General features: G+C 49.3%; 1 protein-coding gene and 1 long non-coding RNA gene across 2 annotated transcripts in view; one reads left to right on the forward strand and one right to left on the reverse strand.

Annotated features, from left to right (window-relative positions):
* Window positions 1–11374, reverse strand: part of Gm12446 (predicted gene 12446) — a 44858-nt gene extending 33484 nt beyond the window's left edge. Inside the window, exon 1 of the long non-coding RNA NR_165272.1 lies at window positions 11232–11374. This is a non-coding gene — a long non-coding RNA (predicted gene 12446). The remainder of the gene's footprint in view (window positions 1–11231) is intronic.
* Window positions 11375–11536: 162 nt separating this feature from the next.
* On the forward strand, window positions 11537–13667 carry Foxe1 (forkhead box E1). Its single transcript, NM_183298.2, has one exon. It carries the CDS (start codon window positions 12087–12089, stop codon window positions 13200–13202), a length of 1116 nt encoding a protein of 371 aa, NP_899121.1. The 5' UTR covers window positions 11537–12086; the 3' UTR covers window positions 13203–13667.
* The last annotated feature ends 4590 nt before the right edge of the window (window positions 13668–18257 follow it).

The raw sequence follows: 18257 nt of genomic DNA on the forward strand, positions 1-18257 counted from the left end.
TGCTAGATTCCTGCAGGGCTTCAGCAGGAAATAGAGAGATTGAGATGGGGCTGTTGGGAGCTTGGCTAAATGAACCAAGACATGTTCAACTCCTAAACCTGACACAGGTGTCTTGCTCAACAAATGTTCAGATGTACAGTATCATCAACAGAGGGAAACTTCACCCAATAGAAGATCTGTAGATTGTTCTGAACAGTAACTGTTTCAAGTTTCTCAGTTCATTTCACACCTGCATTTCCACACCTTTGCTCTTTTATTTCTTCATCTCTCCACTTCTCTTATAAATCGTCCTAGTCTAAAGCAATTGAGTTCACATAGATCAGATCTGCTGCCTGGAGGATGGTACTATCATGGTTCCAGGTTGCTAAGACATCCAGGGAGCAGTCTGCTACCTGACTGCAAGTCCTTTCACATGCATAGGGAACACTTTCCAGAACAGATCATGATCATGCACTGGGCAACAAAACAAGCTCCAATATACTTTATTGGTTTTCTTTATACTGTATGTTTTGATCCTATTTTTCCCTTTCCTCAGCTCTTCCCAGATCCTCTCCCTCTCCCCCTTCCCCCTCTGTGTGTGTGTGTGTGTGTGTGTGTGTGTGTGTGTGTGTGTGTGTGTGTGCACGTGCGAAAAATAAAGTCAAAATATTCCACAAAAAAAATGCCCACAAAATACATAGAGTCCCTCACGGGCATGGGGCCTGCCCTGAAGGGAGGTGGATGGGCGTGATATCCTCAGTGTTACTCAACTGGAGAAAACAGATGTGCCCTCTCCCAGAAGGTATCAACTGCAAATTGCTTCCGGGGGGAGCAGTGAGACTGTGCCCACTTCTGCTTCTCAGTGCTGAAGTCTGACTGAATACTGTAGGTCTCGTGCATGTTACTGCAGTCTCTGTGAGGTGATATATGTATCATGCCTGTTGTATAAGCAAAAGATGATGTTTTCTTGTGGTCATCTGCCACCTCTGGTTCTTACATTCTTTCAACTTTCTCTTCTGCATAGATCCCTGAGCCTTGGAGAAAGGCGTTAGATAAAGACATTTTATGTAGGGCTCGGTTGGTGCTCTCAAAGTCTCTCACTCTCTGCATATTGTTCAGTTGTGGGTCTCTGTGCAAATTACCATCTACTGCAAGAAGTTTCTCTGATGAAGGGTGAGCAATGCACTGATCTAAGAGTATAACATTATGTCAATGGAAGTCATTTTTCTGCTAAGTTCATTTAGCAGAACAATAGTAATAAGTTTTCCCTTATGACCTATGACCTAGCTAGTTGTTTCAGGTTCTTGGCCACTTTAGCAGTAAAATATGGGTTCCATCTCTTGGAGCAGACCTTAAGTCAGTTTTAAAAAGTGGTTGGTTGTTCCAATGACATTGGCACCACTACTGGACCAGTAGATCTTGTAGGCAAGTTGCAGGCTCATAACCGAATGGTGTATAATACCTCCCAGCACCGTGAATGTTAGTCATAAGGGTAAAGCTCCTATTTGGGCACCAGCTTGAACTCCACATGCTTAGTGACATAAGTGTTGCCTTCAGCAACAGGACCTTACCATCAGGTTGTGGAGGGTAATCACTGCCACTGGTAACTAACTGCCTATAATGTCTGGGGAGAGAAACTCTAGGAGATAGTTTTGGCCAACAACTCAACAAGATGAAACACGTGTCTGGTACTAAGGTACTTGGTAGCATAAGATATCTAATTGGGGCATTATCTCTGCCACTAAATGGCAAATCCATTGAAATTTCTTTCATATCTATGTATATTTTAGAAAGTTTCTACAGTAGTAGGTTCTGTATGATGTTTCAAAAAGCTACTATGGAAATCCATGTAGAGATTTCCCAAAAAAAGCTGGAAATCAAGAGTACAGCACTCCACTCATGGGCATATAGGGCACATACCTAAAGGACTCCACATCTTACTATGTAGGTCCTTGCTTATCACTGCTCCTCAATTCATAATAGTCAGAAACTGGAGACAGCCTAGATGTCCATCAACCAGTACATTTACACAACAAAATATTGTTCAGCAGTTAAGAAAGAAATTATGAAATTTGCGGGTAAATAGATTAAGCCAAAAATAATAATCCAGAGTGAGGTAATCCAGAGCCAGAAAGACAAATATCACATATCTTCTCTCTTACATGGATGTTAGATGTTAAACTTTAGACATCTGTTTCATTTAGAATAACCACAGCAGTTAGGTGGCTAGGGATGAGGGCAGGGCTGGGTTCCAAGAAGGCAGAAATAGAATATGGTGTTATAAAGAGATCTAGAGGAAACTGGAGAGGAGGGTTAAATGGGGAGGGACAACTAACACTAAAGACACCGATATATTTTAAAGGATTGAAATCATACAAGGCCTCTTCTGTGACTCACATAGAATAAAATTAGATGCCAGCAACAAGAAAATTTATAAAATTAAAGATATGTGATGACTAAGCAGTGTGTTCCTAATCAAGCAAGGGCCAAAGAGATCACAAGGAAATTTGTAAACACTTTGGGGGTGAATGGAAATGAAAACTAGGTACCCAAAATTATGTAGCAATTTAATTTAAAAACTTTTTAAAAGTGCATGCGCATGCATATGTGTCTATGGATGTGTGCCAGTACACATGAGCCAGGGAAGGAGTCAGATCCCCTGGAGCTGGAGTTACAGGTAGTATAAGCTGCCTGGCATGGGTGCTGGTACCAAACTCCAGTCCTCTGCAAGAGCAGTGTGTACCCCTAACCACTGAGCCACCTCCCCAGCCTGCTGTGCACTCCCTAACCACTGAGCCATCTCCCCAGTCTGTAGTATGTTGCATTGTTTTGAAATTTTAGTAAATTTCTCCAAATCCTACAAAAATGGAATAGACTCAGACAACTAAAATACTCTTCAAAAAGAAGAAAGACGTTAGTTTCGAAACTTAGTGATGATCAGAGTGTGAGAGACTATTCCAGTCTGAATATTAAATGCTCTCCATAGACTCAAGTATTAGAGCATTTGTTCCTTAGCTTAGCCTAAGTTTGTGTTGCTGGGAACTGAACTTAGAGCCTCTGAAAGAATAACAAGTGCTCTTAACCAATAAGCATCTCTCCTGCCCCTCAAGAAGAAATATATTACTGTAGTGGCTATTCCTGGTTGTCAACTTGACTATATTTGGAATGAACTACAATCCAGAATTGGAAGGCTCACCAGTGACCCTTATCTGGAGGCTTGGAGATAGAAGATTCTGATCTGGATCTTGGTATGAAGATCTTGAGGCATAGTGGCTATGGATTCCAGAAGATTATATCTCCGAGTTCAAGGTCATCCGGGATTAAAGGTATGGTGGGACACACCTTTAATCTGGGCTACACCTTTCATCTGGGATTAAAGGTGTGGTGGAACACACCTTTAATCTGGGCTACAGCTTCTGCTGGAGACAATATAAGGACATTGGAAGAAGGGAGTCTTGCTCTTGCTCCTTCGCCTGCTTGCCGTGTGGGACTGAGTAACTGCTAGATCCTTGGACTTCCATTCACAGCTGGGACTGAACCATTGTTGGGAATTGGGCTGCAGACTGTAAGTCATCAATAAATTATTTTACTATATAGAGACTATCCATAAGTTCTGTGACTCTAGAGAACCCTGACTAATACAATTACATTATGGATTTCTCAAAAAAGAAATCAAACCCACATAGTACTATATAACACAGAATAAACCCTCCTAAATACTATAAATTTTGGATAATAAATGTATCTACATAGGCTCCACAAGTGTAATGAATGGATTGCTCTAACATAAGTTGTTTATAAGAAGCTGTGGGGTAACATGAACCCTCTGCTGCTCAGAAAACTTCATTCCATAATAGGTCATCCTGCATTCCTTTATTCTGTCACTGAATGATTTAAATGAAATTAAGATAATAATTATTCTGGGGCTGGAGCCAGGGCTCAGTGGTTAAGAGCTCTGGCTGCTCTTACAGAGGACTGGGGTTCAATTTTCAGTACTGTGAGCCAATTGTAACACAGCCATCTGAAACGTCAGTCCCAGGGAATCCAAGCCCTCTTATGGTCTTCAAGGGTACTGTATGAACATAGTGCACAGATATACAGTCAGGTAAAGAACCCAACCTACACAAAATGATTTCTAAAACAATATTTTGTTTGCTTTTGTTTTTGGAGACTGGGTTTCTCTGAATAGCCCTGTCTGTCCTGGAACTTGCTCCATACACCAGGCTGGCCTCAAACTCTCAGAGCTCTGCCTGCCTTTGCCTTCTGAGTGCTGGGATTAAAGGTGCATGCTACCACTGCCTGGCAATAAAATACTTTAAAAAAAAAAAGATTGAGCATGCAGAATGTTGGTGGGGAGACAGAACAACTGGACCCCCGGCACACTGTGATGGAAATGAAAGTCTGCACAATGGCCTAACAGTTATTTAAAATGCAAACCGACACACCACAGCAGAGGACATGCCAAGAGTAATGAAAGCATGTATTGACACAAAGATGTTACACAAATGTTCATACAGCTCTGTTTGTGACAGACAAAACTGGAAACAGCCCACCTTTCTACAACTGGAGGCAGATTCTTATAAGAGAACACCATTTAAGTTGGTGGAAGTGAATGGACTTGGTACCACTACATGGGTGAGTGTCAAAATGATCTGTACTAATTAAAAAGTAGTAAGATGTTGCATTATTTCATTCCATACAATTCTATAACATGAAAATAGCTCTATGGCAACAAGAATAGACCAATGGCTGCTTACAGTTAGTAATGGGATGACCAAAACACCTATGCACATCAAATAAAAATAAATTATTTTTTTTTAAATGTAGAGAACCATAAAAGTGTCTGTGGTCTCATAGATCTTGTTTCAGAAATTTCTATCAAGGATATATCAAAAGAAATAAAAAGTCCCTGGTACAAACATTTTCCTGGCGGCATGGCCTATACCAAAAACTACTGGAAATGACCTAATTGCCCAGCTGCCATGCAGGTACTAATAGATCCATGCTGGACAGTTTCATTCACAATTACAAATTAAAAAAAAAAAAAAAAGGGGAGAGCCTGACATAGTAGCACATACGTCTATTTCCTTCAGCTGAGGCCCAGTGATCATGAGTTTAAGGCCAGCCTGAGGTACAGAATGGGTTTGAGGCCAGTTTCAATCCCATAGCAAAACCTAGCTTTAAAAGAGGTAGAAGGACTGGTAACAGTTCACTGGGTGAAGTGCTTATGTGTCCTGTAAGCATAAGGACCTGAATTCAATCCCCAGCTCCCAATGCACAAAACTGTGTGTTGTGTGCACTTTCCATCACAGTGCTGGAAAGATGGAGACAGGAAAGCCCTAGAGCTAGTTTATATGAGCTCTAGGCTTAGTGAAACATTGTCACAAAAACACAAGGTGGACAGCAACAAAGGAATAAGATTGATTCCCTGGCCTACACACACACACACACACACACACACAGAGAGAGAGAGAGAGAGAGAGAGAGACAGACAGACAGACAGACAGACAGAGACAGACAGAGAGAGACAGAGAGAAAGACAGAGAGACAGAGACAGACAGAGAGACAGAGAGAAGCTTCATGTATTTATATTTACAAAATAATGCAAATACCCTGTGTGCAGAACCCCCAGAGTTACATGTAAACCTCCTGTTCTTTGCATCCACCAGAACACAAAGAGGAATGAACAGACAGAGGAGAAAATGAACGGGAAATGAATGCTGAGTAGCAGGCAGGTGGGATAGTTTCTTCTTGGTTTGTCTCCTGTAAAGTTACAATGTTTTCATAACAGTTTTCAAATGTCTTCTTGTTGGTTTTGGCTCAGTCTCCCTACCTGGGGATTACCGTCAGCTCTCAGCATCAGCACCTCCACCTGCTTAGCCACAGCCCAATCAGCTTGCCTTGAAGCCATTGACAAAATGCTGAGGAAGCCTGCGTGGTGGGGAGAAGGTGTTCCCTTCCACCTCTTCAGGCAGATCCTCTGTTTCTGCTCTTGTTCGGGTTGCTCCAGTAACTGTGAATGGCAGGATCTGGAGACCCAGTCCCCAGGGAGGAGGAGGAGGGCTGGGCCAGCAGGGGATGTCTAGGAACAGAGGTGGAGCCTCTTACATGCACTTGAACCTTTTGCTCACCACCAGATAAAACTGATGTCAATCACCTCTGACTGGCCAAGGCCCCAAAGGTGACACAAATAGAAACAGGGATACAGTAGCTAATTTAGGAAGGGTGAAATCTTAAAGGGGAAAGTGACAAACTCGGAAACAGCAAGGGCCATTGTTACTGTGGCTCCTCCCATAGCTAATTGCTTCTAAGCAGATCCTTTGTCCTACCCTCTGGGGCAGTTGGCCTGGCCAGGGTTCAGGGAAGGTAAGGAACCACTCAACACCTAAAGGGACCCCAATACCAGTCTTCCACTTTTCCTCACTCCCGTACTATGTCCACACTAGGAAGGCAAGCTCAGCTTCCCCAACTAGACCCACCCACCCCCAGCGCCCTGGAGACCTATCTTACTGGTTAATAGACACAGGGTGTAGGTGTGTGCAAAGGAATCCCAGTATCCTCCTGGGTAGATGAGTAGACCCTCACCTGCCCTGGTCTTGCCCCTCCAGGATGGGAGAGGATGGTTTAGGCTGTGAGAACCGACTGGCCCTGTTCTTTCTGTCCCAAGTCAAAAATCAGGACAGGCAAAATAACTAAAGGTGAAATCAACACACACGGCATCCCAGGACTATACAGAGAAACACAAGAACGAACAAAACTCTCAAAAGGCAGGCAGAGTGTGGCTACGCAGACACCACCACCTCCACCACCCTCAGGCATCCTGGTTCAAACGTCTTCTAACACCGTCCTCATCCCCCTACCCCACACCTTCTATACCACCACTGCCACCACCACCACCCCTGTGCCCCGTGCTACCAGCTGCCTCTTTTCCACCCCGGGAAAGAGCTACAGAGGGCACCATCCTGGCCATCGGATCGCTGGAGGCATCGGGGACCAAAGGAAAGGCGGATTGTGGTATCTTTCTGTGCCTCTGACTGTGGAACTAACCTTGTACTGGGCAACTCTCTCCTGAACGGGAAGGGCAGTCATGCCTGGTCTTTTTGAGACTATCTAGCAAAAAAGACAAAACTTCCAGCCTGTGCCACGTGTGGCAGGAGGTGAGATGCCCACGAAGAAGAAGTATCAAGTAATTAGTATAATGTTTTCTGTGACCGAGCTGGAATTTCGTGTTTCCACTGGGCTCTCACTGTGCAGGGACCTTGACTCTTAGGCTCCCAAAATAATGTGGGGATCCCAGGAGATTGTTCACTTAAATACTGCAAACAGAATTACACTTCCGAGGGAGTAGGAACAAGAACCAGGGTCCAGGGAGCAGAACTCCAGCTTAAAGAAGCGCCTTTCTACGGTGCCTTGTAATTAAGTAATTAAGTTTATTTCCTCCGAAATAAAGACGAGCAATCATCCCTGCAAATTCTGGGCTTCCTGGATTCTCCTGAGCATTTACACGGAGCTCGATCCCAGCCCGAGGAACCAAAAGATAGATGGAGCACCCCGGATTCCGGAATTGAATTGAATTGCGCGGGCCAGAGAGGCTGAAAAGGAGCTGTCCACCCCACTCTATCCCTCCCCAGCCCGCGGCGCGTGATGGAGCTGATGCCTTTGATGTTTTGGGTGGAAACTACAGGAGCCGAAAGCGTGGAGCGCCACCCTAGGGCGGGAGCGCCCTCAAGGTCCAGGCCTGGGTTCGCCTCTGACACAGACGGTCCGAGCTGTGCGGAGAGAGCCCGGGCTCAACGCTCTGAGCCATCTTCTTCTTCACAGAGCTGCGGAGCTCGGGCTTCTGCTCTGGGAATCCGTTCTGGAGAGTTCGAATGCCCCAGGTCCTGTGGCTGGAGTTAAACTAGGGCTCAAGGCACCCAAAGAAAGGCGCTTCTTTAAGCTGGTGGCAAGTCTGGCCCCTGAACTTATCACCGGAATGATAATTCTGTTTACACTATTTGAGTGAATGGGCTGGGAGAAAACGGGTTTTTTTGTTTTTGTTTTTGTTTTGTTTTGTTTTTTAAGTCAGCTCCAAGATCCCCACACTACTCTAGGAGCCTGAGAGGTTCCTGCTCACTGGGATCCCCCCACCCCCACCCCCACCCCCGTGGAGATACAAAACCACAGCTAGGCCACAGAAAACATTTTACTTAACTAGTTAGTCTTCTCCAACAGGGCCATCTCACCTCTGCCCACAAGTGGCACAAGCTAGAACTTTTGATCTTTTCTTTTCTCCGCACCCTTGTTTCATCCTGAAAACAATGTAAAAGATAAAGAAAAGGACTGCAGGACTCAGTCCCCACCTCATCTTCTCTACCCTGAGGAGAAAGCACACCTTCATCTCACCTCAAGGGAAAACTGAGGCCTCAGACGTTCCTGGGCTGGTTCCCAGATGCTGGGCCTGGGATGAGTGATCGAGAGTTGTTACAACCAACCACACTGAGCTGGTTTGGTTTGGTTTGGTTTGGTTTGGTGTGATGGCAGTGCTCTCTGGAGCCATACAACCCAGTGAGCCCCGGCAGTCTCCCCTAAAATTACCCTGATAATGGAGGCTGTGTCCTCTGAGCTGTGCAAGTGTCTTCTGTTACTGTTGAATAAATGAGAAGGGCTAAAAGAATGGTCAGGAGGAAGACACTAAGAAGGGAGAAGGGAGAAGACTAAGAGGTCATCCAGCTAAAGTAAGAGCCTGAGGTCTGTAGCCTCTCACCTCATGGTCCCATCTCCTTCCCAAGCCCTGGGTCGGTCAGGCCCTTCTCCAGCTCTAACCCCCGAGAACGTTAGGCAGATGGCCGGGGTTATCTCTGCTTCTGCAGGCAGAGACACCTGCGTCAAGGAATATGGAGGAATTTTCCATGACCCTTGGATTTCATTTTCAACCTCTTCTGAGCTTCCAATTGTTGCAGAAGACTTCCAGGCCTTCTGTGACACCCCAATAACCAAAACACAACACACACACCATTAATGGAGCAAGTTGTCCCAGGGGTTGCTGGGAACACTTGTGATTGAACAATGGAAGGAAATAAATTAGCCCACTGTGACTCCCACCTCTGCTGGATTTTTCAAGGTGCTGGAATCCATCCCCTTTAGCTTCAAGCAATTGCCAATAGAGTCTGTGACTCTACCCCAGTAAGAAGAAACTTGACCATTACCAACCTACCTCTGCTCAAAACAACTCGGGGAGGGGTAGAAGGAAATGTTTATATTGCTTTGATCCAAATGGGTAAACTTTGTCAGAATTTTGTATCATGAGTAGAACCCTCACCCTATGGGGTGTAGGAGTACATCATCTGAATAAAATTGTATGCAGTAAAATTCAGGACTCTTACACACACACACACACACAAACGCCACCCAACATCAAACCTGGTAGTCATGATCTTGAGAATTCTAATCCCTGGAGACTGAGGTACCACCAAGCAGAGGGAAGCAGAATTCTGGAAGAATGGAGATGCAGGACCAGAGACCTCTGGGGGCCTGGAGGATTCTAGCCAGAGTCAGAGGACGGTTGGGGGGGGGGGTGATCAGAAAGTCGTGGACAATCATTAAAGCAAACTGTAATGAACATTAGACAACTCACAAGACTGAGGCTCTTCTAGTCCCCTACAAAACAGTCGATTTTGGAAGTAAGGAAGACAGCAATTATGCATTTATTAAGACCCAGGTCTTCCAGTAAGACACCCTAGGATCGGAATTCACATTAAATAACACATGCTTGAGAGTGTAGAAAAGAAAAAAAATTCAAAGAAAGAAGCAGCTTCCAATAGAGCAGCAAGTTCCAGGCATAAAGCCGTAGTTCTAACATCTGTACATAGTGGCTTTTTATTTTTTACATTTAGTGTGTGTGTGAGCGTGTGTGTGTGAGCGTGTGTGTGTGTGTGTGTGTGTTGCACAAGACGTGGCGGCAGGCACACACGCACACCTTTTGTAGTAGTCAGAGGACTACCAGGAGACATTCTCAGTCCTTGGCTTTGTGGAAAGCGCCGGCACAGGCCGAGCCACCTTGAATGCCCATTTACAGCCTTTTAGACGCTTAGAAGATTTGTATAGACACAAGAATGTAGGGATTCACACTGAGATAACCGCTCAGAATTTAAAATCTGGAAATACAAATCTTGGAATATGGAGAACCACAGACGTTCCTAATCGTATAATTGGCTTAAAGTTTACTCTGGGGGGAAAGAAACGTGAGAAATCTAGCTTCCCCTGGCTTCTTTAGGAGCGAGGGGCCGCAGCAAGCAGGAAGCCCCTCTGCATTCAAGGAGCTGGGGAAGGTCTTCAAGCAAGGTCGACTGCAGGAGAGAGGATCTGTGCTCTCTGCCTCTTTCTTTCAAAGGCAGCCACCCAGTGCTCACTGAAGAAGAACGCAATAAAACCAGAAGGCTGGGCCACCCACGTTAGACCTGAACCCTCCACAGTGTGTCTCTTTCCAGTCCGGCTCCTTACACAATTCCCATGCTCAGGAAAGGTACTGGCTTCACCGTGAGGATCTTAAGAACCAAATCTTAGATTCCTGAGTTGGGAATCTAACGTAACCAGTTCCAAAAGTGGCCAGAAAGCGAACCAGGCAGGTGGGGCTGCGCCGCTGGGAGTCCCTCTCTAGCACCGAATCCTGCCAGAGGAAGGCAGAAATCGGACATTTTGGAACAGTCTACACACACACACACACACACACACACACACACACACACGCGCGCGCGCGCGCGCGCGCACGCACGCACGCACACACACGCATACACCAGTAGAGTTGTGCACTGACTGCAGCATCCTCTCCCAAGTCTTCACTCAGACCTCTAGAGGCGGCTGGCCCTCTCTGGCCCCGTGGTAGTGGAGGGGTTGAGAGGCGGCGACTGCAGACAGCAGGAGCCAAGTCTTCGCTAACCAGGCATTCTCCTGCATATAGAAAAGGGTCCCAAGCCACCTAAGGACCCTGATGCGGCGAGGAGGCTTTCCCTAAACACCTCTTGAGATACAAAACTTCGGGACAGACCAGGAACCTGGTAAAGCGACTCCCTGTGGCACTACCTCACCACGAACTGAAAAGCTTACTCTAAAACAGACGCAGGCTGCAGGCACCGGAGGGCAGCAAAGTTGCTGTAGACCTGGGAATCCTTGTCTGAAAATGAATTGCACCAGAGATTGGGCCAGGTAGCCTAAACCTGGATTTGGAAGGCATCCCAAGAATTAAACGCGCCCCACTTTAGTCCAGTTCTTACCCTCTCTGAACAAGAAAATGCCATGAGCCCTCTTTCCACGTGAGACACAACTTTTCCGCAAAGACCGATTCAGGAGCGCTGGGCCGAGCTCCTGGAGTCTCAGTCTCCCGCTTGGCGCGCAGAGGGGGCCAGCCCCCGAATCTCCAGGCGCCCTCCCCGCTCTGACGTTTTGGGACTCCAGCCGCTACCTGGGGAGGTGTGCCCGTCGCGGGGGTGGGGAAGGGGGGAGTGGGGGGGGGCGGGCAGGGAAGCGGCTACGCCCCGCGTTTGCTGGCGCCTTTAAGGAGGAGAAGCCAGCGGAGGGAGGAGCTGGCCCAGGTGTGTGCAGGAGAGCGCCTCGCCGGCCGGACTCCGTGCTGGAGTTCAGAGCCGCAGAACGGAGCACTTGCTCGCCACCTGGCCCGGCCCGCTCGCCCGTCTCGCCTCTCTGCCCTCCGCTTGGGTTGTACCTTCCACCGTAGGGGTGCGGCATGGGCGGCCCCTGCAGGGGTGTACGGTGCCCCCACTGAAGGCCCTGGCACGAGACCCCAGCCTGCAGCCTCCTCTACGCGCACCGCCTCGACGGTCATCCTCAGACCCGCAGGGACTCCCAAACAGCTGCCGCCACCCCGGCCTTCGAGCCACGTCCGGACCCCTTGATCGCCTGGCACCAGAGCGCCAAGGATCCTCTGGCCGGTGCCCCACAGGAGCCGTCGGTGGACTCAGCGCTCCAGACCCCGAAGTTCCCTGCCCTCAGCGCTCTCGGTGCCCGCTGCAAAGCCCCGGCGTCGGCTCCCGTGGGATCGGGATTGCGGCCAGAGCGGTCGTCTACAGCTGAAGACGACGGGGGGTACGGGGGGGAGGGACCGCGGCGCCATGACGGCCGAGAGCGCGCCGCCTCCCCCGCCGCAGCCCGAGACGCTGGCGGCCGTGAAGGAAGAGCGCGGTGAGGCGGCGGCGGCGGGCGCGGGGGTCCCGGCGGAGGCTGCGGGTCGCGGCGCGGGAGGACGGCGACGCAAGCGCCCCCTGCAGCGGGGGAAGCCGCCCTACAGCTACATCGCGCTCATCGCTATGGCCATCGCGCACGCGCCCGAGCGCCGCCTGACTCTGGGCGGCATCTACAAGTTCATCACCGAGCGCTTCCCGTTCTACCGCGACAACCCCAAGAAGTGGCAGAACAGCATCCGCCACAACCTCACCCTCAACGACTGCTTCCTCAAGATCCCGCGCGAGGCGGGCCGCCCGGGCAAGGGCAATTACTGGGCGCTCGACCCCAACGCCGAGGACATGTTCGAAAGCGGCAGCTTCCTGCGCCGCCGCAAGCGCTTCAAGCGCTCGGACCTGTCCACCTACCCGGCCTACATGCACGATGCAGCCGCTGCCGCCGCCGCTGCCGCTGCCGCCATCTTCCCGGGCGCCGTGCCTGCCGCAAGGCCGGCTTACCCGGGCGCCGTCTATGCGGGCTACGCGCCGCCACTCGCCGCGCCTCCGCCGGTCTACTACCCCGCCGCGTCGCCGGGGCCCTGCCGGGTCTTCGGCTTGGTTCCCGAGCGGCCGCTCAGCCCCGATCTGGGCCCCGCGCCGTCAGCGGCCGGCGGCTCGTGCGCCTTCGCGGCTGCGGCGGGCGCGGCGGGCACCGGGAGCTTCCAGCCGGCGGTGTGCACCGGAGCGCGGCCGGTCAACCCCGCCGCCTATGCCGCCGCCTACGCGGGCCCCGACGGCGCGTACCCGCAAGGAGCGAGCAGTGCGCTCTTCGCCGCTGCTGCGGGCCGCCTGGCCGGACCGGCCTCGCCCCCCGCGGGAGGCGGCAGCGGCGGCGTGGAGGCCACGGTGGACTTCTACGGGCGCACGTCGCCGGGCCAGTTCGGAGCGGCGCTGGGACCCTGCTACAATCCCGGTGGGCAACTCGGAGCCGGTGGTGGCGGTGCCTACCACTCCCGCCACGCCACCGCCTACCCCGGCGCGGTGGATCGGTTCGTGTCTGCCATGTGAGCCCGGGTAGGCACGAAACCTCACTAACTCCAGGACGTTCTGAAAGATGTAAATCCCCCGAGACCGGCGGACAGGACTAAAACGTGTATTGTACTGAGACTCACGTGCGAGGCCCCCTGAGGGCCGTGGAGGCTCGGTGTCTTGCACTGTTCACAGCCCCGATTTGGACGTGGGCGGACGTAGGGAGGCCACGGCCGCGTTTGGCCTGACACAAAGGACCCTCGATGACGCGAAACTCCAAAGAGCATGACTTTCTGCAGTTCTACTAGGGAGGGCCCTAGGCTGTAAAGGGTGGAGAGTTGCAGAGCTATGTACGCCAGAATCTAGGATCCCGAACTGTGGTGGAGTCGTAAGGCTTCACCGTGTGCTATGCCACGCCAAACTCGGGCTTTTTACATGCTCGCGTCTTGTACTTTTGACTATCGTACCCAATAAAAGGCTCGGACAGTGTCTTTATAATTCAAATGAGAACAAGTTTGCAAAATTGTTTGCTTTTAAAAAGAAATAGTTCGGTTCAGCTGGGCTAGTTTTCTCTGTCTCGGAGAATCACAAGCCTGGGTCTCAATCATAACTGAGAATTCTTCGGTGTGATCCAGCCCCAACACCTGAATTTTTAGTCTGCCATACAGAACTGTGTGATTCTACCCTCTTATTTTTAAACCCCCTCCCATTAACTTAGGTGCCTACCTTCCATATTTGGCAGCATTGGTGAGCCACCCAGGGCTTCCCAGTAGCCACTAATGTCCAAAGGCCATCCAGGAATGGGATCAGATCATTGGTAAATTGGTATTTACTCCAAAGTCCCAGGACTGACTCCAAGTAGAGATTGTGCCCTAATTATTGAATTTTTTTTTTGAGACAGAGAGAGAGAGAGGGATGTGTTGGTCATTCTTCAGCAGTGACCGCTCAGTGAAAAATCGGATTTTCTGATAAGGAGACCTTCCTTAACTGGAGCTGTTTGTCCTGTTTCCTGCACACTCCTGCTTCCGCACCCTCCTCCAACAAAGGGGAAGGAAAAAGTAATAATAGATTGGATGGTTAACAAAGCGATCTTTTTTATTTTAAAAATGTTTTTAAATTTCATTCCGTATCTTGTTTGTTTTAGGCAGCAGGTTCACAGAAATTAGAATTCAACGTCAGAGGAAAAAACAAATCCAACATGTCTTCATCTTTCTCTTGAGAAGTTATGATTTTAGAACAAAAATATCTAGCGTTGAGGAGGGGCTCCACTCCCCTCCTTCAGAAAGACCAGAGTTTCTAGGTAGACTGATTTAATAATAATAATAATAATAATAATTGAGCAAGTGAACTTGGACAAGAGAAACATGGCCTCTTTCTGTGTATTTAGCTTGGTAAAGAAGGGGGAGACTGTGAAAAGATGTCATGAAAGCATTGGTGATTCTCTCTCTCTCTCTCTCTCTCTCTCTCTCTGTGTGTGTGTGTGTGTGTGAGAGAGAGAGAGAGAGAGAGAGAGAGAGAGACTTTCTGTCCTGTTCACAAAAATATGTGAAATTCGTTCCTAACAGAGGAGTATTTAACTAAATCACACCTCCAACAGGAATACAGTACAAGCCACGAGTGTAATTTAAATTGTTCTAGTAGCTACATTAATCAAAAGAAAAAATTAACAGTGTTATTGGTTGTAATAGTAGATTGCATTTCATTCAATATATCTGAAATATGGTTTCCACATACTCAAGATAGACACCGTTTATCTGCCCTTTTCTTCTATCCATGCCTTCGGATGTTGGAGCTAGGTTAATTTACAGCTGGTCTTTGGTCCAGCCATACTCAAGTGCCCAACAGCCTTTTCTGACTTTGTGATGATAGAAGCCCGTTGGAGGCAGATGACATTCAGCCCTGTAACTCTGGACTTCAGGTGCTGAGGTCCCTTCTTCAGGTGAGCTTTCCAGGTACGGGGTTGAGGGTTCTGTGTGCTAGTCTAGTTCTGTGTTAAGGCCTGGAGCCCTGCCTACTTCTCAAAGACTGGAAGTTGACCATCAGCCCTGACACGTTCTCCCCCAGGCTAAAAAAGGAGCAGTGTTTGCCCTTATTAGTTCCGGAACTGAGCCTGTGTATTCTAATTCTCAAATTGGGTGCCTTGACAAGACCATTAACATTAAGACAGCCTTTTCTCTAGTGCCCTCATTTACAAAATGGGATTTTGTGATTGCTACCTCAGACCTTCCAAAACTTAAAAGGGAAGGAAAGAGACAGGCAGATGCAAGAAGGGGGGGGGGGGGCGGAGAATCAGCTTTATCAGAAACTTGCTGTAAAGCAGGCGAGAGAAGACAGACCAGAAGGCTGAGTCTTCGCATCCATATGGGCTTAGGCACTTGCTGAGACGCAGGCCAAGGGAAGAGTCGATGTTCAGGAAAGATGCAACTCTGAGAGAACTGGGTGTGTGGGACCGTGGTCCGTGGGGCGGGTCTAGGGGTCCTGGAAGATTGGGAACGTGGGCTGAGGCCTCTCATGACAGCTCTTATGCATCTCCAGTGCGTCCCGTAGGTCCTGTGGGACACCCAGAGGAGCAGGGTGGCAGGATGCTCTTCTGAGGTGAGAACATTCCAGCGTTTCGTCCTCATAGCTCTTCTCCAAATCTGTGGGCTCAGACCCTCCGACTCCCGTTTGAAGAGCGTTCTGAGACCCGAAGTGAGTTTTTCCCCCCTCCTTCCCCTCTTTCTGTCGGGGCACAGAAAGCCAGCTTGCAGGTCAGCAGGCCTAGCACCCCAGAGTTGTGAAGGCGCCCCGGGCTGCGAGTAATTAGAAGCTCTCTTCCCTAATTGCCCAAGGCTCGTTAGAATTCGCCCCAGAGCAGTAACATTTCTTTTCTTTCAAATCAATTTTGCTTTGCAATTAAGGTGAAGAAACTAACAACTAAAGCAGACTTTGCCCTGGGTAGTTTAGTAGTTTAGAGTGCTTCCTTCCCGGAGCTGAAAGACACCGAGCCACCGGAGCTCTGCGGAGGAAGATTAGGGACGCAGAGGACGGTCGACAGCCTTGCCCGCTCGCCTCTCCTCCCCGCAGTATCCCAGAAGAGTAAAAAGGCTCAACCGCGGAAAATGTCAGCGCTTCTCCTCCGCTCCGAATCTGCTACTTGCGGGTGCAGTTTACTAAATCCGCTCCCATGTTCTACCAAGTATGTGCAAAAACTGTTTTGTTAACATTAGTTTTTACTATAAAATCAGAATATTTGCCGGGCGTGGTGGCGCACGCCTTTAATCCCAGCACTCGGGAGGCAGACGCAGGTGGATTTCTGAGTTCGAGGCCAGCCTGGTCTACAAAGTGAGTTCCAGGACAGCCAGGGCTATAGAGAAACCCTGTCTCGAAAAGCCAAAAAGAAAAAAAAAAAATCAGAATATTTGTTCATTTTCTGGGGAGGAAAAAAAAAAAGGATAAGGAAGAAAGAAAAGGAGCCTGGAGGCTCATATACGCAATCCTAGCACTTAGGAGGCTGAGGCAGCCTGGCTCCACCATGAATTCCATGGCAGCCTGGACTCAGCAACTGTCTGAGGAACAAAACAAAACAACTCCGGAACAGACAAGAACACAGAGACCTAAAGTCGGCCCACAATAAACCCGGCAGTTCCCTTTTGTAGATTATTTTGGTTTTGTTTTCCCAATGTAGGAGGCCGGGATCTTTTCCCTTGTGTTTCTACCTGATGTTTTTGTTGGTGTGGATGTGTGTGAGAGAGATACAGAGACACTAGTGTGCCGCGTGTATTTGTTTGCAGGCGTGCAGTCTGGTGAGCACTCCTGAGTACACGTGTGGAAGCCATGAACCTGGGACTTGAGACTTTGCTAGAGTGGCCAGCCTTCGAGCTCCCGAGTGTGCCTGGAACTGGGATGCTGTGTGATTTTTAATCGTGGTCCATCTCACACCCGTAGGCCTCAGTTTTAACCATTTGTAAAACTAGGTAGAGGTAGGTCCCTTCTGCCTCACAGTCTCCAACCCCTCTTGCCTTGGTCACTTGAATTCAGAGAGTGCTTCTGGGAGGTGGGAGGCGCCCTCCACAGTTTCCACTAAAAGCCTTCAGCAGCACCCTTGCCACCCACCCACCCCCACCCCAACTCCTATCCCTCTCCCTTCCCCCTACCCCCTCCCCCTGCTAAAAGTGCACCATCTCAGGTCCCAGTGAATCCCACTGGACCAGAACCTGTCTTTCAACAAGCTGTCATGGACTCAAATGCCCTAGCTGAGACAGAACTTCAAAAAGAAGAAGAAACTATTTTACTTTAATAAGAGCAGAGCTGCCCCCCCCCCAAAATAGGTTCCAGCAGCCCCATTTCTGACCAAGAACCCTAATGCCACTGCGGCTGCCTCATGGCACGGGCTGCAGAAAGAAGAGAAGCCAGGCAGGAGTTACCAGGGGCAAGGCTAGGGCTGAGCACAGCACCCCCTTCCCTGGGTGCTCCCTCTGACTCTCTGGCCTTTGTGTGCACCCACTCTGTGTTTCCAGCTGCACTGCCAGCGATGACATTCGCCAGGGATATACTTGAACATTTTTTTAAAACAATTATTTATGAGCTAGAGATATAGGGGTTAAGAGCACTGGCTGTTCTTCCATAAGGCCTGGGTTTGATTCCCAGCATCCACACGCCAGCTCAGAACTGTATAACTCCAGTTCTAAGGGATCCAATGCCCTCTTCTGACCCTTGTGGGCACCAGGCATGCGCATGGTGGGCAATCATACATGCAAGCAAGTTATAAAGGGAACTCAGAAACTTGGGGCAGGGTGGTGGGGGAAGCAGACTCTCTCAAAGCAAATGGAGCAGGGAATGGCAGGCATGCACAAGTCAAGAGGTGAAGCTGGAGATGTGGCTCAGTGAGAAGGAACGCTAGCCAGGGTGCAGGAAGCCTGGGTTCCCTCCTCAGCACCTAGGACAGACTCCAGGTGTGGTGGGGCAAACCCATACCCCCAGCACTAAGGAGGTAAAGCCAGGGGCATCAGAAGTCCAAGTCATTCTTGGCTACATGGTAAGTTCAAGGCCAGCCTGGGATACGCCAGGCTCTGTCCGAAAAGATAAATAATAATTTTTTTTCATGAAAAAAAA

This window comes from Mus musculus, chromosome 4 (assembly GCF_000001635.26).
Source record: "Mus musculus strain C57BL/6J chromosome 4, GRCm38.p6 C57BL/6J".
Classification (NCBI taxonomy): Eukaryota; Metazoa; Chordata; class Mammalia; order Rodentia; family Muridae; genus Mus; species Mus musculus.

Excerpts from the sequence above, each read along its gene's own strand:
- Foxe1 (NM_183298.2), top strand. The coding sequence starts at position 12,087 with ATGACGGCCGAGAGCGCGCCGCCTCCCCCGCCGCAGCCCGAGACGCTG.